Source organism: Ammospiza nelsoni, chromosome 1, assembly GCF_027579445.1.
Source record: "Ammospiza nelsoni isolate bAmmNel1 chromosome 1, bAmmNel1.pri, whole genome shotgun sequence".
In the NCBI taxonomy this organism is placed as follows: Eukaryota; Metazoa; Chordata; class Aves; order Passeriformes; family Passerellidae; genus Ammospiza; species Ammospiza nelsoni.
Window position 1 is genome coordinate 4132782 of NC_080633.1, and position 25577 is coordinate 4158358.

The window sequence follows — 25577 nt, forward strand, 5'->3', positions numbered from 1 at the left end:
AATAAATATAAATATAAAATAAATAAAAATTAAATTAAAAATAATATAAAATAAATAAAATATAAAATACCAAAATAATATAAAAGAAAAAAGAGTACATTTCAGTAAGTGCTGGCTGGTTTACAGTCCTGAACTCTGAGGCAAAGCTGCCACAGAAAATTGGTGACCTCACTTTGTTCATGGCAACAGACAGTCACATTAACAACCACACAATTACAAGTCTACTCCCAAAATAGATTTGGGGCTGGCCGGGACAAAAAACTCATCTTCAAGCATAAGGATTTCAAATAATTACAATGGGGATATGGAAAATGACAGGATGGGTGACTGCCTCATTGTGTAAATGTTCCAGAATATTTCTTTTTTTTTTTTTAATACTGGCACACGGCAAAGGTTTCAAATGAATGTTCAAAGAAGAAGGAAAGAGCCTCTCCAAAAAAATATAAAATATTGTTTGGGATTCAGACCAGGGGAAGTGGCTTCATTCTTTATTTATCACTTTTGCCACATACCTGCTAATTTCACAAAGTTCTTAAAATGATCTGAGGTACCCAGGCAGGTTAATTCATCAGCTCTGCTGCTCCACAGTGCTGACAAATTATGGGAAGTATTGAATTTCACAGGGATAGACCTGACGGGAAAAATTATTAATCTATTGGCATGTTCAACCCACTACTTAATTTTTTAAAAGAAATTATCTTTCTGACTGAATGCAATGTCCTCCTGAGTGCAACAGAACAAGCAAAGATGTTAAATCTGTATTTATCTCACCACATTGATCCTTCAGCAAACAGGTGAATAATCTGAATGTGTGAAAGTAACCTGCTGAAATTTGGCCAAAATCTGACAATTTATTTGTTACTGCTGCATTTTGTAGTAGAATCACACTTTTTCTTCCACACCTCTGCAGTCTTTTAATCAATATCCTTTATTTCCCTAAAATAAAAATAATTAATTTCTGAAATGCTTTGATTTGCTAGAGGAAAGGAAAAAGGGAAAAAACAAGATTGGAAAGATGAAAAAGCAGATCAATCACTGCAGGGCAGGGTTTATGTAACTGATTTTTACATCTAAAGATGAACATATAAACAGACAATCCCTCTGAATTCTTTAAAATTTGTGTACATGGAGAGAAACTGGTAGATCCTGAAGAGAATTTAGGTGACCTTGCTCAGGTAATTTGCAGAGTAGAGGAAGAAACTTCATGAAAATTCCTTTTCTCCATCTGATGAACACACGTAAAAGCCACAACCTGGCCATGGCCATCAAATTTCTAAATACCAAGGACTGGAGGGATAAATCACAAATATTCCGGCACTGAAGACAGACTAAGCTTATTTTTTTATTTTTACAGATTAAAACCTGAGAAGTCAGAAATAAGGTTGATCCAGAAATAAAAACACCCTGTAGCCATTCTTTGAAGAGGACTCCTCAACTGGACAAACCAATTGAAAGTTCAATTTCTTTTAACCAATTAAAAGTTGAATTTCTTTAAGTTAACTTACTACAGGTTTTAGCTCAACTAAGGCTTAGAATCTGAGCATTTAGATATTGCAGAGTCAGAGGAATTTCTGATGGTCAGAAGGAAAGAGGGTTACAACCAGGAGCAGTTTTCCTGTGGGAAGAGGCTGCAGGGACCAGGATCATTTCACTACTGCAGGACACAACTGGTGGACTCCAAGATAAGGAGATGATTAAGGAAAATTTCCTCACTACTTTTCAAAACATGAATTCCACATAACTTCTTAAATTTCACTATAGGACATGAAATAATACAATGCAGACACACTGTTCTTTTTAAGGTAAAAAGAGACTTTTTAATTTCTGACTCCGACATTTAAAAATTTCCAAAAGTGACAGTGGATTGGAGGGTGACAGTGCCACCTCTTCAATGACACTGGACAAACCAACAGCCAATCAAATTTTTCTTCTTCCATAAGAGAATGCAAAACAATAATTATTTACAGAAAGTGTGTGAGAAAGTTCGTTACAAGAACATAAACATCAGAAAGTTTAGAAAATCTTAAAAAATTAGAACGACACTTAAACTTACTGGGCAATTCAAGGGGAAAAAAAAAAGGAAAAACTCCTTCACAAAACACATTTCTGCAGTGGGGAGCTCATTGCCACAGGGGTTGTGGGGGCCAAAGGGATTGAAGGGTTCAGAGACATTGATGGAGGACAGGTTTCATCAAGGGCTGATAAACTCAGTGACCTGGGCACCACTGGCAGCTTGGGAAATCCTGGGATTACTGCTGGAAACACGGAGAGTATTCCAGCAGAATGATCCTTCACTGCATTTCTTAGTGAATTTCCTATCTTTTCCCTATCAAACACAGGCTGACAGGCTTGCAGAACCTCTCCTTGATCCTGCAGGGGCAGTCCTAGAGAAACAAGGGGCAGCTAAACCCACAAATCTCAGGTGTCACGGACATATTTTATGAGAAATACTTTTGCTAGGATCTTTCTCCTGAGAAGCTGGGAAACTTCTGCTTCTCCATGTTTTGCTGCTTTGGAATGTGATCTGGAGAATTGTTTACCCAGCATGTGAAACTGTTTTTACTTGATGACCAGTGATAGCCACCTGTGTCGAGACTGTGAGCAGTCACAGGATTTTACTATCATTTCCTTTCCTTTCCTTTCCTTTCCTTTCCTTTCCTTTCCTTTCCTTTCCTTTCCTTTCCTTTCCTTTCCTTTCCTTTCCTTTCCTTTCCTTTCCTTTCCTTTCCTTTCCTTTCCTTTCCTTTCCTTTCCTTTCCTTTCCTTTCCTTTCCTTTCCTTTCCTGCCTTCTGATGAAATCCTTTCTTCTATTCTTTTAGTATGATTTTAATATATCATTTTCTCATAATATAATATATATCATCAAATAATAAATCATCCTTCTGAAACATGGAGTCAAGATTCTCATCCCTTCCCTCCTCCTGGGACCCCTGTGAACACCCCCACACTCAGGTTGTCCCCAGAAGAATATTCCACATTTATATCAGCCCTGGTGTGGATTACAACCATACCCCAGGCTGGGATAAAGCAGAATTGTGGAGAGGGAGAAGAGAAGATGATGCTCTCTGCATCTGGCAGGTACAACCCAGCCATTCCAGTTACTCTCTTTCACAGAAATTCACATTTCTTGGTTGTTTTCTCAGCTTTCCATACTTTTCTCAGAGGTAGCTCAGGAGCCTGCAATCTGCTCACACTCTGATGAGGTTTACTGATGCATTTTCTCTCTGTACTAACTCTGATGTTTAAATTAAATCCCTTTCTCTGCCTTTCTTGTTTATTTACAACCATCACCATCCCGGTTTTAAGGAAACACTTATGTCCCACCTCAAAATTTGCTTTTTTTAAGGCCAGAAAACATAAAAATTTTCGTTCTTTTAGAATTCTTCTTTGACAAAACAGATTCCTTCTTCCCCTGCTCTGCGCTTTTCCTACACTTCCCCCCAGATTCAATGTGCGAGCCCAGCCTGCCATGGTGTTTCTCTAAGGACACATCAGTGCCTTGCACAATCCATTAACATTTCTTCACCTCCTAAAGCCATTCTGACACACCCTCAGAGCAGATCCAAGGCTGTTTTTTAATGCTTGCTCAGAGTGCCTGTGTGCTCTGCTGCTCCTCACGCTGCCATTTACAGCTGATGAACCCCCAGCACAGGAGTGAGCAGGCTCTGCTCGCAAGACCTTGCACTTTCTGTAGTGAAAATAAATTATTTTTTTATTGCCCTCATCAGGAGGCCGGGCCAACTCCTTTTTACAGCACAATTTGTTCTCTCTATTGACAGAGCCTTTCAGCTTTTCAGTCATCGGGTCACTCCATCAGCACACTACTCCCTTTTCCCATCTCAGTGTCCCACATGTTATTTAAAATAAAAAAAAAATCATAAAATTAGGGGGGAATATAGCTCCTCCAGAACTTTGCACTAATATTTACACTAAAAATTTTGGAATCAAATCGAATCAAATTTGGCCCCTTACCTTCCTGAAACACCCTTGGAACCCCAAGAATTAGAGCTCCTGGGTTCTGTGAAATTGGATTTTTTTTAAAATACACAGGAAGGAATCAGTCTAAAATTTTTAAGAATTTTCTTCCTATCACCCCTGTGTATACGAATCAAACCTTTTGATGCAATTTTACTTCTGGCAGCCTTTCTAAATCCAGTAATGCCTCCCTCCTGCATCTGCCATAAGGAATATTTTTAATTTATAAAGATCAAGCCTGAGCCTTTTAATGGCTGGAGTTTTTTAACTAAAAGATTCTTTTTAAGATAGGTATGTAATAATTCTATTAATCATGATACCTTTCAATGTCTGGAGAGATTAATTAATAAGGCCATTAAAAGAGTGGTTTTGGTGGAAGGGAAAAGGGGGAGATGTTGGGGTACACAAAGCAGAGAGTGCTTTGGACCTTATTAGCATAAGATTTGGTAACAGGATGCTTTGGCAAGAGCAAACAGAACTTTGAGGATTAAATCAAGACTGCAAGAAATCAAATCTGATGGATTTACCTGAAAAAAGAAAATTACATTGGACTTTTGTAAGCAACAGATGTTTAAAATGTGTAAGTTTATGTGATCTTTAACCCAATCATTGTAGTAAACATCAAGAGCCTTCCTAGAACAGTATATAAGCATTTGTAGTCCACAATAAAATCAGATTCTCTGACCATCACACAGAGTCCCCATGTCCCTCCTCATCACTGATATTATTATAGGGAATAAAACATTTAATCCCAGACTGATCATTAACAAATTCCATCAGCCACCTTGCCCATGCTAACAACACTTTCTGAGTCCTTTCCTCATCACTTTAGAATCCTTAAAAGATGTGCTATTTTCACATTAGTAAATGATTTTTCATTTGACATATCAAATAAAAATCTCTTACTAAGTCCCAATTAAATAATTTTATTCTTTTTTTTTTTTAGTTTAACCACCAATTCTCCATTTGCTCCTACAACTGCAAGTCAAGTTACTCAATATTTAAATAAGGCAGGACAAAGGGAAGCTTTAGGATCAGATCCATTCATAAAGTCTGGCAAAGCAAGAGAAAAGCTTGAAAGTGCTGAATAAATTTAGCAATGAGGTGTAGGTACAAAGATCCTTGGTTTATTTTTTCCTTCCCATTGTGGAGCCATCATCACTTTTCCAGGTTAAATTCCACCTGCCAGATTTGATGCAGTTATTATCCATGAACTCCAACCAGCCATGCTGGCTTTGCACTGTTTTGCTCTCCTTACTGAAAGGCAGAATATTCATTTAGACTTGGAGCATTCTTTACATTATTCCTGATATCAGCCACCTCCACTCTACAGAGAAACCTCACATCTTTTCCTGATATCTTGCTATCAATATGATAAGGAAATCACTTGTTGTTTCATTTCCTCACGTGCGACCTCATCTGAACCAAATTTTTTCTCCAGTTTCCAACACGAGGACTCAGACCACTGACGACAAAGATGTTGCTCACCACACTTTTTTCATTCCTCTGCACTATTTTAAGAAGTCAGAAAACTCCCCAGAGAATGAGATATTAACCTTCCCTTCCTTCAGTTCCGCTGCTTTTTGATTTATCCTGATCAGTTCCACGGGGAGCTGGATGTGTCAGGGGAGCAATCTGCTTTTATTCCCGCAAGTGACCTTCCTGCTGCACATCCACACCAAATCTGCTGTCCCTCAGCCTCCAGTCCTCCACTTCTGTGAACCCAGCTGAAATTCCTGAATTTCCTTACCAGGGGACAAGAGTCACATGTCGCAATTAATATGGGCAAACTCCACAATTTCCCCCATTTATTATTTTTGGCATTGTTTCCCAGTTCCCCAGTCCTTCACCTATCAAGATAACAAACAGAACCAGCATAAAAACATCTTTGTCTCCTTGATTCTGCCCTTTTTTCCTTAGTTGAGTCTCATTTACTCATTTTTCTTTACCACTAGCCTTTGTTTCTTGTCCTCCAACGCAGCAAACACCTCAAACCCAATCCAACATTTCCTCTTCTTTGCCTTTGTGGTCACATTTCCACTTGGGTCACATTTTTTATTTACAAAATTAAATAGCTTCCTTAAATTCACATTTTATTTGGCAAATACTTCACATTTCTCTAGAGTGAGACCCTACTCTCCTTTCCTCTGTTTTGTCTTCCAAACCCCCTTTTGTTCCTGGGACCCTCTCTCCCAAGGATTAGAAAGTGACATTTCACACATCAATCCACTCCTCTTTTGAAAGCACAAAGCTTCAAATCTCGGTCTCACATCCTCCCACAAATATTGCTAAGGCTGTCACTGATTACCTCTGTATTCTTGCTTTTTTTTTGAAGGAAAAAAATTAAATTCTTTCAAGCAAACTCCCTTCTTTATTACCCTTTAGCAGCTGCATTCATTATCCTGCATTTATTAATTGATCAATGTTGCAAGCAGCTCTTGCCCAGTGAACGTTTTGGCTACAAGGGCCTCTTCCCAATTCCCACAATGGCAGGGAAGATACTGAAAATTAGGAATTGCACACAACCCATCGAGCAGGAGGCACAGAAGTTCACTCAATTCTTCCCCACCAAGGCCTGGATCCCACAAAATCTCTTCTAATTGTTCCTCCCCTTGTTCCTGGTAAATCCAACCTGCTTTCCTCATGTTGCAAAATCACAAATGGCTCTTGGGGAGCTCTGAGATTCTCAAATATATATATATATATATATTTATTTTTTTTTAGTTGTGTTCAGCTCCTTGTTTTTTAGCACTGTAACATAATTGACAGCTGTTTCCCCTCAAACCCAGCAGCTCTCCTGTGTTTCCCAAACACCAAAAGCTGTAAAAAACCACGATGACATCTATTTATATCACATAACTGCAAGCCCTGAGTGCAAAGTGCTCCCAGACACAACCTCCCCCTGCTGCTGCCCTCCCAGGCACTCTCAAGTTTACCTTTGAAAAGGTTTCCCCAGAAAACTGGCTCACAGGAAAATCTACTTCCACCAAGAGCTGAGAGTGCCCCAAGTGATGGGAACCTCCATGAGCAGCTGGAATTGGAATTTTCTCCCTGGCCCAGCCAAAAGGATATTTCACAAAAAAAAAAAAAAAAACCTTTCTTCAGCATCAGGGGAGAAGGTGAATTTCAGGGGAACTCCAAATTAGAGATTGGCTCTGGCACAGGAAAAGGTGTCAGCAAAGGAAAGTGGATTGAGGGTGGGGGACCCTTTGTTCCACCCACAGCTCATGAGCCAGCAGAGCATCACTTTCCTTTTCAAATTCTGCACGACTAAGAGAGATTTAATGTCCAGTAATGTGTCAGAATTGGGGCTATTTTACAGTAAATGATACAGAAACGATATAGGAAAAAAATTATTACTGCAGTAATGATCATTTCCTGCTACTAAAAATAATAAATAGGACAGAAATAGAATAAAAAACTAATAGAAATAAACTTCTCTTGATGAGTAAAGGCAGAGAGAACTGTTAAAATTACAAAAAAAGGAAAAAGTAAAAATAGTTTGCCAATGGACCAGAAGAGGAAGGATTGCTTGCAATAGATAAATGATTTCAGAAGAAAACACAAGATGATAAATAGATAAATTTCACCATGGTAAAGGGCATAATAATGGGCAGCATTTAACCTGATTTGGTGCTTCTGCATGTTTTAATTTCAAAGATGGATTAGAATGGCAAATTAAAGAGATTTAACTTCTCCAGCTGGGTAAAATAGTACCACAGGAATGAAGAGTAAGTGCACAGAATAACATAATTTTAATAATTTGATTCCCTCAAGTGAAAACCTGTTCATTAACAGATTTCAGAGAAAGAGGTGAATTGGTAATAACCAAGGACAGAATTATTGGGTGTGAGAAATCCTACACTGATAAGGAGCCATAATGTGATTTGATTTAATAACAACTGGCTTTTGAAATAAATAAATTAAATAAAGAAATGCACCTCCAAACAACCAAAATTCCACAACAGCAAAATGGGAACAGCACAGATAACTTTGAAACAGGTCTGAACACCCTTCTCTGGAGCAATAAGAACTACAGAAATGCAGTTAACAACCAAAATTCCACAATAGCAAAATGGGAACAGCACAGATAACTTTGAAACAGGTCTGAACCCTTCTCTGGAGCAGTAAGGGCTACAGAAATGCAGCTAATAGAGCTGTGGGACCACAGCAAGGAAGAAGATGTTGACGTGTATTTTCCAAGGTTTATGAGCAGCCAACCTTAATGAAGTCCACAGCCTCCTCCTGACTTGCAAAATCAGTCCCCTTTTTTATTTTTCCCACAGCTAAAGCCATTGTTTTACTGATTCTCACAGCAACACCTCAGAGCAAACAGGGGGAAGACACCCCCAGTGGCCAATCCTGACTGGAGAGTGACACATGACTGCTACCAGTAACTGATAAAGTATCCCCAGGTCACAAAAGTGATGCAAACAGAGGAATTTTGATTTGTGAGCAGCACAATGAGCCTGTGTTTCAGATCAGGCTCTCTGCATTGTCTCCATTGCCTGAAAATGGCAATACCTTGGTTTCCCACCTGAGGAATTTTCTTGTTCCACGTGTTCTTTGCTCTCCTGGGTTCTGGCAATGATGATTATATGTAGTAAGGTATTGTGGAAGAGGTTTTATGTCACAGACATCTTTTAAGAAAAATCTTTTTTTTTAAGATTTTTCCTCTTGAGAAGATGAGAAGCTTCAAGAACAAAATGTAAACATTGGTTTGCTGCTGTGGAATGCAACAAGTAGATTTTTGATTGGCCCAGGTTGGTTGTTTCTAATTAATGGCCAATCACAGTGAGCTGGCTGAGACAGAGAGTCCTGGCCACAAACCCTTGTAATCATTCTTTCCTATTCTATTCTTAGCTAGCATTCTGACAAAATCCTTTCTTCTATTCTTTTAGCATACTTTTAATATAATATATATAATAAAATAATAAATCAAACCTTCTGAAAAATGGAGTCAGATCTTCATCTCTTCCCTCATCCAAGAACCCCTGTGAACATTGTCACAGTTTTAGAGTGACTTCAGTGAGCCAGAGACAAGCTGGATAAGAGGATCCATGTAAACCTCTGAAAGAATTTTCTACCAAGGTTGCTGACACAGAAACCAAGAAAGAAAGAAGGATAAATAAGGGAAACCTGCAACTGCCTGTTCCAGTGAGCACTTTGTCTTTCATGACCAAAGAATAAAGTATAAACTTATGAGTTTGGTAAGAATGTATAAAAAGCATGCATGCTAGAATAAAACCAGTCGGAAGCCTTCTGAAAATGGAGGGTGTTGCTTTGTATTGTCTTAACAATAAAAACGAGTTATTGCAGTGATTAGGAAATGTGACAGTGTTCACAGGGGTTCTTGGATGAGGGAAGAGATGAGGATCTGACTCCATGTTTCAAAAAGCTTAATTTATTATTTTGTGATATATATTACATTAAAACTATACTAAAAGAATAGAAGAAAAAGTTTCATCAAAAAGCTAGCTAAGAATAAAATAAGAAAAAATTATAACAAAGGTTTGTGGCTCGGGCTCTCTGTCCGAGCCAGCTGACTGTGATTGGCCATTAATTAGAAACAACCACATGAGACCAATCACAGATGCACCTGTTGCATTCCACAGCAGCAGATAATCAATGTTTACATTTTGTTCCTGAGGCCTCTCAGCTTCTCAGGATGGAAAAATCCTAAAGAAAAGATTTTTCATGAAAGTTGTCTGCAACAAGGAAAAATCACAGAACAGGGTTGGCGAGGAGCTGGAATTTAAGGAAAGCTGAGGATCCAGTGGGTGCATTCAAAGGATCCACATCCCACTGCAGGAATGGCTTTGCATGAGGGAGCACAGCAAGGAAGGGACCAGGGGTTGGGGAGGATGAGGCAGCAGCCAGCAGGAAAAGCTGGGTGGAAATTCAGTATTGTTGGAATCTGGATGCTGAGAATTTTAAACTTTCTGTGCTTAAAGACACAGACCCACAAGAGAACACTGCATTGACCCGAGGCTGTGGACAAGGCTTCAATATTTAATTAACAGCACTAGGATTACAGGTGTGTAGTTGGTTAGAAGCGTGTGATATCACAGGGTGGAAAACTTAGACTTTGGGGTTTTAGAATATAGAAATAAATATGAAGCAAGATAGAAGTTTTAAGGCAGAGGCAAATTGTTCTTCTTTACCTTCTTCTTCTTCATAGGTTTCAGCAATGTTTTGTAATTGGACAGAAAAGTCCACATTGCAGGCTTTGAGGTATCAGTTATTGAGTTAAAAAAGAAAATAAGTGTCATTTCTTAATTAGATAGTTAAGTCTTAAAAGACCTTATAACAAGAGATAGCCATTTTGTGCTCAAAAACCCACACAGTCAGACTGTGGGGATCACTTGAGTTGTCACTAAAACCACTCCTGAATATTCATATTTACACAGAAAGTAAACAAATCATAGAATCCTGGAATGGTTTGGGCTGGGAGGGACCTTAAAGCCCATCCAGTGCCAGCCCTGCCATGGCAGGGACACCTTCCACTGTCCCAGGATGCTCCAACCTGGCCTTGGACACTTCCAGGGATGGGGAATCCACAAATTTCCTGCACTCAGGGGTGAAGCTCAGTGGGGGTTTGCAGCCCAAATTTTGAGCTCATTCTCTCTGCCATGCAAGGAAAATATCCTGTAGCTCTCATCAACGTGAAGATGCCAGCACACATCTTGCACACTCAGAAAGATTAATCCCTTGAGCTGCTATAATATGGCTTTTTTTGAACATTTTTTTGCTGTTTTTAAAAAAAAAAAAAATTAAAATATTAAAAAACAGGTAACAATTGTTAGGAACCAGAATTCCTTCCTGTACCAGAAGCAACAACGCGTTCTCAGCAACTTCCTCAGGAATTCTCACTCCTCTCTGGCCATTTGTTATCAGCTCAGGCAGTGATGATCATTAGTGCCTGGAGCATGAAAAACTCATTACCCAAAATCTACAAAGCAGCACAAACTCCTGCATTTCCTGGCATGCGTCCCCCCTGAAATAAAAATGCTTCAGATTTGCCAGGGATCTTAGAAGAACTGCCCAGCAGACCTGGCTGAGCGCTGGAATTTCCATTTGCAGGGGAAGATCTGTAACAATGCAAAAATTATGGAGCTGGACCAAAAAAACAGCAAAAGCAGCAGGAAACAACACAAAAATGGGGGGACATGGGGATAACATCAAGGCCAGGGGGTTTAGGGATGCTGGAGCTCGCACCTTCCATTAATTGCTCTCAATTTACTTCAATCTCTTGGCCTCCTCATCTCCCAGCACTGAAAGTTGTTTATGCTGTGGAAAAAAATTAGAATTATGCTTGTTTTAACATCAAAGCCTGAGTGCTACCCTGAGAGCACCCAGGATTTTGGATTTTGAGGAATAATATATTCATCCTTGCCATCAGTGCCTGAATTTTTACTATTTCCAAGTTATTCCTCTTTGTTGGTGAAGAAAAAAGTTTTTTTTTTTATCTGTTTATATTAAAAGGAAACTTTGTTTTTGTTGTTTCTGTCTTCCACTTTATTCCAGTACTAATGTGACTTTACTGGCCTGGGGAGACAGGACTACATGCAAGATAAAATATGGAAGATCATATATTTTTATGAAGCCATTAATGTGCTTTTATTCTGTTCTGAACTCTCAACACATGATTTATCTCTTGTCTATCACAGAAAACTGAACTGATGTGTTCAGATAATTAAATTTCTAGTGGTAGTACCAGAATTTCTCTCCTTTTTTTTAATAACAGCCTATTTAAAGCCCATCACTAGGTGAGTACAGTTGTAAGAGTGTTTTTGTCATGTATAATGCTCTGCATTATTAACATTTAATCTCTCATTTTTCACTGACCTGTCACTAAAAAGCAGATTTCCTTTCATGACTTAATATTTACAGTGAAAAATTTCTTTATTAGTTGGTTATTTATTTTATCACTTTATAGGAGAGATAACCAAGCACTTCAGGAGATTATTGATGTCCTTCTAAGACAGATATTGAAAATAAGTCAAATTAATCATGGGGTTTTTTCTCTTTTTTTTGAGTTTAAAGGCCTAAATGCAAATATTTACATAGAAAGTAAATAAATCATTGAATCCTGGAATGGTTTGGGCTGGGAGGGACCTTAAAGCCCATCCAGTGCCAGCCCTGCCATGGCAGGGACACCTTCCACTGTCCCAGGATGCTCCAACCTGGCCTTGGACACTTCCAGGGATGGGGAATCCACAACCTCTCTGGGTAATAAAGACCATTAAGATATATAATTACACTCAAATTAGGAAAAATCTAACTGCTGTCAACTCCTCAACTAAAATAAAATAATCTTTTTTTCTTTTCAGTGCAATGTGCACACAAAAATCCAGACAACTGAAACTTCCATGGAGTTTTCTGCAGTAAAAATCTGCTGATTTTTCTGAAAAAAAAAAAGACAAAAACAAACAAACAAAAAAATCTCAAAAACTAGGGCAGAAGAATCCCAGGGAGATCTATTACTGGCTGAAAATTCCATTATCCTAAAGCAACTCTTGTTTGTCTTCAGCTCTTCATCCAGAACTATGCCAGTTATGTAAATAATTGCTTACCATGCTGGTAACACTCTCTGAATGGTACATATTTCTTGAGGATATCAGCACTGAGTTATTTGTCTTGATATTTTTTAATATCCTGAGAGGAGCAAGGTGACACAGGCAGCTAAATCGATCGCTGAAGATTACATCAATAAAATTCAGTTTGCATTTTAAAAAAAATTGTGCAAAGGTCTAAACTGCAAAGGTCCAGAACCACTTTCCATTGTATTTAAAACCAGAAAAATTCTCATTTATTGTAAAAAAAAAAAAGGTACCAATGCAGTGTCTTACACAGTACAAGCTAGAGGAGAAACAGCACTTTAAAATGAAGTTTTGTGAAAAAATCATGGCAATCAAAATAGAACTGCACTTCATGAACTGCTCTGACATTCTGGATCAGATCTGTAAAAATATTTAGATGGCTTAAAATGCAAACAGGCACCAAAAGGAATTGTCATGTTCACTTTAGACACAGCTCCCCCAAATAAAAACACAGTTGATTGATTGGCCTTGTCATAATCCATCTGGTAGGAACTGGGAGGTGATGAGGGAGAATATATCCTTGCTCAAATGATTAAAGAATATTTATCACTTCACAGCAAGCAAAGCAGTGCAGGCAGCAGCAATTATGAACCTACAGATCATTACTTGCACAAGTGACTTTACTCATCTGAACCTCTCTGTTGTAACCAGCTCACAAAAATGAGAATAAATGGCATGTGCCCCGAAATTATCAAATAATTTGTGTTAGAGTACAAAAGTGGAGTCGAGCCAAGGGCTGTAGTGTTACTATAAGCAAAAGAAAGGAAGAAATTACAATAAAACCAAAAAAACTCAATCTGCAAACCCTTGCTGGGATCCCAGCAGGTGAGCAACTGATAGTGGATCTCAAATTTGGATTAAGTTGCTGGTTTTTTGTCAAGACAATGCAGAGCTGTAAGAAATAAAAACTTCCATAAATCAGCCTCCTCTAAGAAATAAAACTTCCATAAACCAGCCTCGTGCTGCTTTCAAGTGCAGCTGGCAATTGTTTATGGCAAACTGGCAGGGAGCAGCTTCCCCCTGCTCCTGGGGCTTTTCACAGCAGTGAAAATTTGACTTTATATTCTGACCCACTGACACTCACAGCACCACAGAAACACCTTCAGTCTGTGTAAAAGCTCAGTTAAATGCCACTGTATATAAAAATTAAATGCCACTGTGCCTGGGCAAGCCTCGGGGAGTTTTTAAAGAGGTTATGGTGACTTCCCATGAGTTAGAGTCACGATATTCACGACAGCAATAAACAGATTTGTCATGCATTCCTTACAGCTACCTAAAAATGAGCTGCCTCACCCATTTTATTCTGGATTTTCCTTTTCATTATCACTGACAGAGAGACAGGGAAGTCATGACAGGTTATTCCCCCCTACCTAAGATACCTGAAGTATGTAAAATAAATAACCTTTTAAACAAGTCTTGCTTGAACTGTCAAGATAAAGAGAACAAAAAACAACCTCAGACATGACACCTAATGTTCAGATGGAGCAGATGTGGTGGAGTGACCACTACAATAGATATATATAGAGATATATATAATTATATATTATATCTATCTATCTATCTATCTATCTATCTATCTATCTATCTATCTATCTATGTGTGTATATATATATATATATGTATATGTATATGTATATATATCTAACATATATATTATATATAGATTATATATATAATTATAATTATATTATATATAATTATATATAATATATATTATAATACATTATATTATACTATATTATATTATATATACAATATATTATATATTATGTTATATTATATAATTATATATAATTATATATTTAATTATACATTATACATACAATTATACATATTAACATGTTATATTACAATAAAATTATATATATGATATAATTATAATTATACGCACACAAGTGTGTGTATACAACAAGAAAAGCCAGGATTAGGTGGGTAAATCTGCACAGCTCGCCCATATTTATCAGAGCAGACACCAGGACAGATTAAAAAGGCCAGAGATTGAGGCACAACATGGATTTTTCTAATTTTCACAGCTAATTTAGCAGTTTATAAAACAAGGCCAGAGAGGCACTCACAGGTTGATGGATCTTGATAAGATGACAGACACAGTCAGGAGGATGCAGCCATAGGGACCAATTTCAAACTGAAAAAGAAAAGGTGTTATTTTGGTGTTATTCTCTTGTTTGCCTAGAATTTTGGTGCTTTTTTTTTTTTGTGTATAAATTTTTTTGCCCAATTCTCCAGAAATGCAAATGGCACTGAAGGAATTGCTGTGATTTATGCTAAAGCTGAATTTGTTGCTGTGTTTGTTAAAATGGAAAACATGTCCATAGAGTGGCAGAAACAGTGTTCAGAGTGTGAAACTAATAGACACAAAGGCTGGCAGCTGAACCATAATTTGATTAATTAGTATATAATTAAACACAATACCTGGTGAATATTCTGCTGTAGAAGTACAATCAGGTCCTCATATCTTGTGGCACTGTGAAGTATTAGCTGGGAAGAAATACAAGAAAGAAAAAAGATGACTTAAAAAGCAGCAACTCAATTTTATAACCTGAAAGCTGAAATGAAGTAGCCAAAACTTTCAAACTGCCTGGAAAGATCTGAACTAACACAAAGAAATAAAGATCTAATGAAATTTACCTCTTACTGTTGTCATTTGGCATAGAATTACACCTCAAAACCTGATATATTCTGAATTTTTCAATTTCAAATTTCAACATATATTGAAGTTTCTCCATTTCAATTGATGATTTTTAAGTTTCTTGAACAGACATTTTGATTCCATTGCAAGCATTGTCTATGCAATGAAAAACAACGCCTAGGACAGAGGAATTCTGCAGCTTTAGAAATCACAGGATGGGCAAGAGGCTCAGGGGTTTGTACTTATGTGGTGAGGCATTTACCACACTCAGAGAATATGAATATTCCTATTTAACATGAAATCCATGTTAAATTCCTATTTAACATGAAATCCCCATGCTCAGGGGTTTGTACCTATATGGTGAGGCATTTACCACACTCAGAGAATACATGAGTATTTGTATTTAAGATTAAATCCATGTTAAATTCCTATTTAACATAAAATCCCCATGCTCAGGGGTTTGCATCTCTATGGTGAGGCATTTACTACACTCAGAGAATATGAATATTCCTATTTAACATGAAATCCATGTTAAATTCCTATTTAACATGAAATCCCCATGCTCAGGGGTTTGTACCTATGTGGTGAGGCATTTACCACACTCAGACAATATATGAGTATTCCTATTTAACATGAAATCCAGCAGATCCAGGCCCTCACTTCAATATTCTTTGCCTGTTTTTCCATCTCCAGATTTTTTGAGACACCCATTCCCTCATTTAGGAGGCCAAAAACATTTCCTGCAACCACTAAAGCCTGGCTGAAGGCAGCACTGCTTGCAAAGCCATCACAGAGCCTCAGATGGAAATAAGGCATAACTGGAAAGTGTTCTGCCATTTGGAGCTTCTGGAGGGGGGAAAAAAGGCAAAGAATTCTCTGTAAGACAAGAAGAAAATAGAGCCTTTTCATGCTCATGGTCAATTGGAGAGGCCCACGTTGATTTTTACTGTGTGTCATTAAAAACAGGCAGAGTTTTTAGGTTTGGAAGGTAAATATTTAAAAAAAAAGGATTTCAGAGAGCCCAACTGCCCACAGCCACTGAAACAACTCAGAGCCAGGCAGGCTGTGGGATTTTAGCTCTTATTGGATTTTGGGTCATAACTAATCTGATTTTAAAATGTTAGGAGAGCAACAGAAATCAGATTCATTGAACAGAAATAGGGAAAGCAAGAAAGAGGATGTGGAGCATGGGAGTCACACAGAGCCTTACAGTTTCCAGGATTCCATCTGCCTTGTATTTCCCTGTGGGAGTGAACTGCTGCCTTCCTGATGGCCTGAAGGGGATATTCAGACAAAACTCATGTTAAAAGGAAGAAAATGGCAGTCAATAGAAATCAACATGTTGTATGAGCTGAACAATGTGCCAAAGATTCACATTATTATTTTTAATGACGTTTTAAAAAAAGATTTCTTGTAAATAAGTTTATATCACAAACCAAACTTCTATCAGTGAAACAAACACTGTATCTGTGCTGTGCTCTCTCAGTGTAATATGAGTTACAAGTTTCTCCATACAGAAACAGGATAAATATAAGTTTAAGATGTTGATATTAAAAATATTTTCAGAGCAATGACATTCAAACAAGCAGAAGAACATATGTAAAATATCACAGAGGAAGCAGGTTTAATATGTAAAATATGTGAAATATCATTTGAAATGTCTTTGAATTTGCTGCTTCTATTTCAGGTTTATGAAGGATTTCTGTGTCCCAAAGCCTCTCTGTTATTTTGCAGCTATTTTATGTCACATTCACATTTTCTGAAAAAATCCCTTTGCCCAGGATTTTTCTCCTGGGAAGCTGAAAAGCCTCAGAGAAAAGGAAAACAATTCTTATCTCATTTGCTTCTCCTGTGTTTTGCTGATGTGGAATGTGTTTGGAGATTGTTTACCCACAGGTGATTGTTCCATTGGATTCTGCTGTGAGTTGTTTTCACTCTTTGGCCAATCAGGGCCAAGCTGTGTCAGGACTCTGGAGAGGGTCAAAAGTTTTCATTATTATCTTTTTAGCCTTCTGTAAATATCTTTTCTATATTATTTAGTATAGTTTAGTATAGTATACTTTAATATAATATATTATTATAAAATAATAAATTAGCCTTCTGAGAATAATGGAGCCAGATTCATCATTCCTTCCTGCCACAGAGGTCCCAGCAAATACAATAATTTTAGTTGATCTAATAAAGAAAATTAATTATGGCCACAAAACCTGACTCACTTAAAAATGTCCTTTAGGTTCCAGAGCAGCCAAAGCTAGGGATCTAAAAGTTGGATGTTTTGTGTACAAGCAGCCTCATTGCATTGCATAAATCAAGCAAAAGTAGCTTAATTCCTGCTATAATGGAATATCCTGCAATACAGGAGCAGAATGCTGCATCTGGAAAAATAACTCTTAATAAGAAGATTTCAGAGGATCCCTACAATCAATTAAATCTAATCCATAAATTTAATAAAGATCCAGGATCTTTCACAGCAACTTCAAAGTGTTTTGTCTATTTTGCTGTCCCAGCTACTGGGGCAGCAGAAATTACACTTTGCATTGCTCCTTAGGCTTCTTTAGGTGGCATAAATGCAGCTCACAAAGCATTTCTGTGGTATTTTCGGGATCCCCAGGATGAAGGAGGAATTGACAATCTAGCTCCAAGTTCTCAGAAGGCTAATTTATTATTTTATGATATTATATTATATTATATAAAAGAATGCTATACTAAACTGTACTAAAGAATACAGAAAGGATACAGACAGAAGGTTACCAAGAATGATAATAAAATCTCGTGACTGCTTTGAGTCCTGACACAGGTGGACAGTGATTGGTCATTAAGTTAAAACAATTCACATGAAACCAATCAAACAACCACCTGCTGGATGAACAATCTCCAACCACATTCTAAAGCAGCAAAACACAGGAGAAGCAAATGAGATAATGTTTTCATTTTTCTCTGAGCCTTCTCAGCTTCCCAGGAGAAGAAATTCTGGCGAAGGGATTTTTCAGAAAATAAGACAGTGACACATTTCTAGTGTAAATTATGTAGATTTAGGACAGATGGAGGTGCAAGGGCAGTGAACACTGACTAAAAGTGGTTTTTCTACTCACAGTGCCACCAGGGCTTTCTCGTGGCCCCCCGCACGCCACAGAATGTCAGCGAGAGCCAGGGAGAGGCACTTGGTCCTGTGAGCTTCTGAGGGCTGGAGACAACTGCAGGCCAGGAAATAAAGGAGAGAGAAAGCAGCAAAATGTGAGGGAAAACAGATTCAGGGCAGGTTTGACCTTAAAAGAACAAAAGCATCTTTAGAGAGAGTTTTATAACGATTAATAACAAGGCTCCGGTCAGACAATCATTATTTAGGTACTTCAGTTCTTCTACAGCTGAGGAGACAACCTGGATGGCCAAAAATGCTGTGAGTTGGAGAGGCAGCTGGTATTGTCACTGAGGAGATATTCCAGGGGTAAAGGTGGAGCTGAACCCCACTTTTCTCTGGGAATGAGGGACCATGAGAGCACCCACGGCACACGCTGTGCTGAGACTGCTCAGCACCTGCACGGGGAGAGGACACTGATGTCACCATGGGCTTTTTGGAACCATTCTCTGAGGAGAAACCTCATTTCAGGCATTTAAGAAGGTGCTTTGGACATTGAAGATCATCAGACCCAGTGAAGGGAGATGTAAGGAGAAAAAATTCTCTTTGGATTGCTGCAGAACAAACTGGGCACACTGGGTGGGTTTCTTCTCAAGTCAGAAGGAAAACAGGCATTCATGGACATTTAAGAACATTAATCCCCCAAAGTCCAGTGTTAACAGCTCTGTGCTGCTTTATGGGGGATCTCTATGAGTTTATATTGCTCCTAATGAGGGTTATGAATAATTGTAAACTTGCCATGTCTCTGTGTCGTGTGACACTGCTCCTGTCACACAGGTGAATTTAAGTGATGAAATTCAGAGTCTTCACTTCCAGGAGATCATTACTTAAGGTGGTGTCTGATTTATAAGGAATGATTAAAATAAAACTGGTTTTGTCATTAAAAGCAATGGATGAAAATCAGGAGAAGAGTAAATAAGGTATGATCAACAACAGGAACTGGTTAAGCACAGATCTGTTATCACACCCTGACCTTCTAAAAGTAAGAGTTCCTCTTCCACAGAACACGTTTTTAATTGCTTGGACAAAAAAGCAGATAAATGCTTCAAGGAACAAAAATATATTGGCAAATAATGGACAAGAGAAGCTATTTCATCTTTAAATCTGTAATAAAGCTTTCAATATTCTCCAACAGGATTGTTTTATGTTTTAAACATGATTTTTAGTTTCTGAAGCCATTCATGCTTAATTTCTTTCTGAATTTTTTACTTCTTAACCCTTTTAAACAAATCTACACCATTATGTTTTTAACCACTACTAAACTTTCTCCAAAGTACAATCTGCAATAAATGCTGCTTACATTTTTTTAAAATAAGGTGTGCCCCAAAATCAGGACCTAAAGCATTTTAGGATCAGGAGACTGAAAGTCCCAAAGTGGCAGATTTGAGAATAAACCCAATATCCATGAGACTGAAGAAGTGGCCAAAAATCCCATGCCCTTGGGAAGAACATAACTGGAGTTTTCTCTAGTGGCTCCAAGAATGGCAGGCTTTGAAATTCAGATTTTATCAGTTTTAGAGTGTTACCAGCATGGGAGATGAGGACAAAACCTGTTCCCACTGTTTGAGTAAAAGATCTAATAATTCAAAAGACTAAACAAGAAACACCAAACATCAAAAAAATTAAACAGACTTTCAAGTTCAATGTCTGCCTTGAAAATAATGTTAATTTAGAGAATGTTTCCCTCTCTGAAGGATGTGAGATATGGGAAATAATTGGTGAGTTTTCAAGTGCAAAAAAATAATTATAATCACAACTTTCTCTTATCTCTGCCTGTGTTCTAATACAGACACCCAGAAATTCATGGGAATCACAAGTAATTTCTGTGTCTGAGAGAAGCAGCAGAGGAAGAAGGAGACATGATAACTATTTTTTGGATGTTGAAGAAGCCTGAAATCAAACACTTCCTGTGAAGTGGTTGATAATTTGAAAATCCAGGTTAGAGTTAGAAAGGAATATTTATCCTCTCATTTGAAGCTCTGAGGCTTCCCTTTCCTTCCCTTTCCTTCTGTTTGCTGAAAGTTTCTGCCCATAGCAAAAACCATGTAAGAAAAGTATGTTTATCTCATGAATAAAACCCAAAAAATTTTAAAACCATGTGGATAATAAGAGGGGGAAAGCAGGAGAGGCAAATTCTGCCAAATAAACAGAATTTGTTGGAGAAGGCACGAGTTGGGACACTCAGTTTAAAGAACTCGGCCTCCATCCACTCATTTAGGTGCCACATAATTTTATTTCATGTATGATCTCTGAACCATGCTGCAAGAGGGGAATTATCATCTCTGTTTTCACTAAGGATGACCTGACACACAAAGGGACCAAGGAGCAGCTGATCAAAGGATGTCCTCAGAGCTGAAAGAAATTCTTGCTTTTCACAGCCAGAAATAATTCTTCTGTGGAGATTCCTGGTCATAAAACCTAAGTATGCGCTGAGTTTCCTGCAAGAAAGTTTCTGAGGTTTTTCTTTTTTGTAGACAGGAACCTTGAAAAATCTGAATTAGAATCTTGAAGTTTTTCAGGATAATTTTTGTCTATTCCCATCCTGGATGCTGAAAACAAATAATGATGCTCTACAGGGACCTGTTTCTTTCAAAAATTGACAAAAAACAGCCTAAATAATGAATTTACATTAAGGGTAAACCAGACAGCACTAAGGAATATCAACACAGACCACAGCATTTTCCTACACAGTTCCAAGCAGAAAAATGGGTATTTAAGGCCAAAATTTAATACAAGAGGAACATTTTTATATTGCAAGGTAATGAAGGATCTCAGCATGAAAGCTTCTCTTCAGACTAAATCCAACTCAGACTAATGGAGGTCACAAATAAAAGAAGGTGGTGGCAGCATAAACCAGTAAAATAATTTTCCCTCTTAAACATTTTGTTCCTTTAAGGCACAGGGAGGCTTTGTGGAATTTGTCTTTTGTAAAGGACTGAAAGTCTTATTGAAAACAGGAGGCAAATACATGAAAACTGGTAACAAAGTAATTTTTGAGGCATTATTTCCCAGAATTTAATTCAGTAACTCATTTCCCTTTAGCAACATGACAAGCACATCATTATTATAGCAGTCCAAGCAATTTCCCTGTCAGCAGCAACACCTAACAAAATTCCTTTAAAGCAAGTAGAAAATACACAGAATATAAATTCAAATTCCATTAAGGAGTTTAAACAGGAATAATCAAAAGCAGTTACAAGAAAAAAAAATCATTATGACTTTAATTTTTCAACCCTGTTGAAGTTCTTAGTGTCGAACACTGGATGAACTTCATGGTCTTTCAAACCTTGATTACTTTTTTGTTTGAAATCCAATTTCCATGAGGACCTCGAGGCTAAATAATTTTCATTGGCCTCAATTCAACCTGTTTGGTTTTTGTAGAGGTTCTTGGGTTAATCACAAGCAATTACACAAATAAGACACCAACTTGTACATTCCTACAGTTCCACTGGAAGCAAACACAACTAAATCAGATGCTGCTTTCTTTCTCTCTCTCTCTCCCTGAAACAAAAATAAGTTCTGTAAGTTCAAACTCAAAAGGCTCCTGGGTGGCTGCAGCAGAGAAATAAAATTAATAATAAAAATTATTATTAAATATATGTATAAAAGTATTATTATATTATGTATTATATATTAATTTATATTATATATTATATATCATTATACATAATATATTATATATATACATTTTATATACATATATGTGTGTGTGTGTACATATATATGTATGTATGCATGTATATGTGTGTGTATATATATACACATATATATAATATATGTAATTTTTGTTTTTTTACTTCTGCAAGCAAAATTCCTGAAGTTTCAGTGCCTTACCGGGTGTCTTTGTTCCTGTTGGTGTCTGCAAAAATCAGCTGCTGCAGGACACAGGCTTGGACAGCAGCCAGAACCCCACATGGGCCACCCTGGGGGAAAATGGGACATTCCATGAGCAAAAAACTGCTGGATGCTGGGGAAAAAACCCCTGGGAGCTCCCACCCAGCCCAAAGCCATCCTTTCATCCCTCTCTCTCCAGCCAGGGCTTTACAGTGCTCTCTGTGGCTCTGGGGTCTTGTGCAAGACAAGGAAAATCAGAGTTTTGAAGTGTTTTTGCGGTTCCTGACTATTTTTCATGAAAAGACCAAGACATCGATAATGGCAAAAGAAATGTGGGGTTTTATTGAAATCTGGGATATATGAAATAAAAACCTCCTGATCCCCACTGAGCTGCAGTTTGATTTTCAGAGAGGAATCAAATCTAAGTGTTTTCCAAGGATTTAAAACAAGCCTTGTTCTTGTACCACCCCTCAGCAACCTCGAGTTCCCACCTGCATCACTACACAACATTTCAGGTTTCAGTAAAGCCCTCTGCACCTCAGATCCTCCCTCTCTCCCTCTCACTGGGGAAGAGAAAGAAAACCAAGAAAGTTCGAATCTTTTAAATTATCAGTTTCAGAGGAAATAAATCACAATACCAAGAAATGCCGTATTAACTTTAAATTTTATGGATTTATAGCTGGTTTTGGGCTACATGCAGGACACAAGGCTGACATCACAGACACCACAATGCCACCCATCAAACTCCTCTCAAACCCTGCAGAAGAAAGAGAGAAAGGGGGAAGAAGGGAAAGGGCAGCCAGCCCTGCTGTTTTCACACAGCAATCTGATTAAAAGATCAGTTTAATTCTCTGATTGTCCTGAGTGCAGCACCCAGAGAAGGGGACCTGCATGTAAATGCAGTATGGAAATTAGAACAGTTTAAATATTGACACCTTCTCATATCTCATTTGTATGATACATACTCTGCCTCTCTAAGTTTATTTAAATAACTGATGAATGAATAATCTGAAATATATCAAGGAAAACAGCAAGGTTTGTGTCAGTCTATCAGGGAGAGCCTCCCGGTCAAAAAAGAAATTATTCATTCTAAATATCTTCTTACAGCACCACAAAAGCTTAACATAAGAAAGAACTGAACAGTTGTTCAGCTGAATTGAATTTTGAAAGTGAAAAGGAAATATATTAACATGCTGAAACAGGCACAATCTAAGCAAAACACCATTCCTGCACCGAATTCATGGTGGGGAATTTAATGGCCAGTGAGTGGCTGGAAGTGATGAGATATCCTTTCTGCAGGCTGGAAACACCAAAGTAACATTTACTGTGGGCCAGTGACCACTACTGCCACGGCTCCTTTTGGAGCATAAATGAAGATTTAATATCTTCTTTTTTCTGCTAGGCTTTGTGAGATAAAGCAGCTTTCTTCTGAGATCACCAGCCTAATGAAATGTTTAACTAGATGAGGTAAGTTAATTAAACATCTTAGTGACATGTTTATTACCCATTGTCCTTGCCTGAAAGCCTCTCTTCCTCTCATTTCTGTAAAATGGTTTATTGTGTTTGTGTTCCCCCCAGATGAAGGAAGGAATGATGAATCTGACTCCATCTTATCAGAAGGCTAATTTATTATTTCATAATAATATATTATATTAAAGAATACTATACTATACTAAAGAATATAGAAAGGATACTTACAGAAGGCTAAAAAGATAATAATGAAAACTCCTGACTCTTTCCAGAGTCCTGACACAGCTTGGCCCTGATTGGCCAAAGAGTGAAAACAACTCACAGCAGAATCCAATGGAACAATCACCTGTGGGTAAACAATCTCCAAACTCATTCCACATGTGAGCACAACACAGGAGAAGCAAATGACATAAGAATTGTTTTCCTTTTCTCTGAGGCTTCTCAGCTTCCCAGGAGAAAAATCCTGAGTGAAGGAATTTTTTCAGAAAATGTGAATGCCACAATGGCCTAATTCTCTCAGGCCAGATAAAGATTCTCTGCATCAGCACAGAGGCTTTAATGAGTGTTTTGGAAAGAGGAGCCTGCAAGTATTTACTGAATCCCTCAGATCCCTGCTCCTGAGGGGAGAGACCTTGTGTGCACGTCTCAGGAGCAGATGCACAGCCCCAGGGCTGGCACAAAGGCTTCACAAAGCTGGGGAGGATCCATTCCTCCAAGGGATCTGGTGGATTTTTTTGGAAGAGGTTTTGCAGCAGCTTCTGTGAGCCAGAGAGAAGTTGGATGGGATGATCCATGTTCACCACTGAAAGAGTTTCCTGCCAGGGTCACTGACATGGAAACCAGGAAAGAGACAAGGATAAATAAGAGAACCCTGCAATGAGCACTTGGTTTGTCTCTTCTGACCAACGAGTAAAGTGTTAACTTATGAGTTTTTTGAGAATGTATAAGGAGCACACATGCAATAATAAAAAGGGTTTGAAGCCTTCTGAAAATGAAGGGTTGTTTTGTATTGTCTCCATCTCAACCATGACCATCTCATCTAGGACAGATTTGGGGGCAGCTCCACGACCCTGTGGCACAAGGGTGGTCCCTGGGCTAAGCCTAATGAGGAACACAGAGCTGAGAGGGGTGAAGCACTGTCTGGGAGCCTGGTGCTCAGGCAGGGCTGAAAGGGAGAGCTCAGAGGAGTCACTGGATCAGAGAGCACCAAAAATCTCTCTGGTTTGCTGTAGTGGTTTTGGTTCACCAATTTGAGACTTCCTGGCCAATGCACCAATGAGTGTGGTGGGTTCAGTGCTGGCCAAGCACTCACTTTAATGTGCTTATATCCTGCTGTGAGGTAACATTAGGAGAAAGGCAAAGCAGGCTCAAAACTTTAAAAGAGTATAAAGAAAAATTTATGAACAGTAACTAAGCGTAATAAGAATCAAAACAAAACTTTAGGACACTTCTCCTCTACCTACAACTTCTTCTTTCTTACTGACAGTGTAAAGAGACAAAACTTAAATTTTTCAGTCAGTTTACCACCTCCAGAATAGTCTTTCTTTAGTTCACTTAGGGAGAGGAGTCTTTCTCGTTAATGCTCTGTGATGCAAAACAAGCACAACTGGGCACGTGCTGGCCAGGCTGGCCCAAATCATGGCTGGGTGGTTTTACCAGCTGTGGTCACCATGGGGACCAGCTGGACATTCCAGATGTGTCCCTATGCTGGACATTCCAGATGTGTCCACCTGCTGGACATTCCAGATGTGTCCCTGTGCTGGACATTCCAGATGTGTCCCCCTGCTGGACATTCCAGATGTGTCCACCTGCTGGACATTCCAGATGTGTCCCTGTGCTGGACATTCCAGATGTGTCCCCCTGCTGGATGTTGCTGCCAGGGAATTGATGAAAAGCTCCTTGCAGGGATCT

At 38.3% G+C, this 25577-nt stretch overlaps 1 protein-coding gene across 1 annotated transcript in view; it reads right to left on the reverse strand.

Moving 5' to 3' along the window:
* The window catches only part of MINDY4 (MINDY lysine 48 deubiquitinase 4), a 77387-nt gene that overhangs the window by 27334 nt on the left and 24476 nt on the right, over positions 1-25577 (reverse strand). The window contains exons 9-13 of the mRNA XM_059478996.1: positions 22197-22285; positions 18319-18420; positions 16437-16500; positions 15010-15075; positions 14655-14722 (exon numbers count right to left, since the gene is read on the reverse strand). Coding sequence (XP_059334979.1) covers positions 14655-14722; positions 15010-15075; positions 16437-16500; positions 18319-18420; positions 22197-22285 — 389 coding nt within the window. The remainder of the gene's footprint in view (positions 1-14654; positions 14723-15009; positions 15076-16436; positions 16501-18318; positions 18421-22196; positions 22286-25577) is intronic.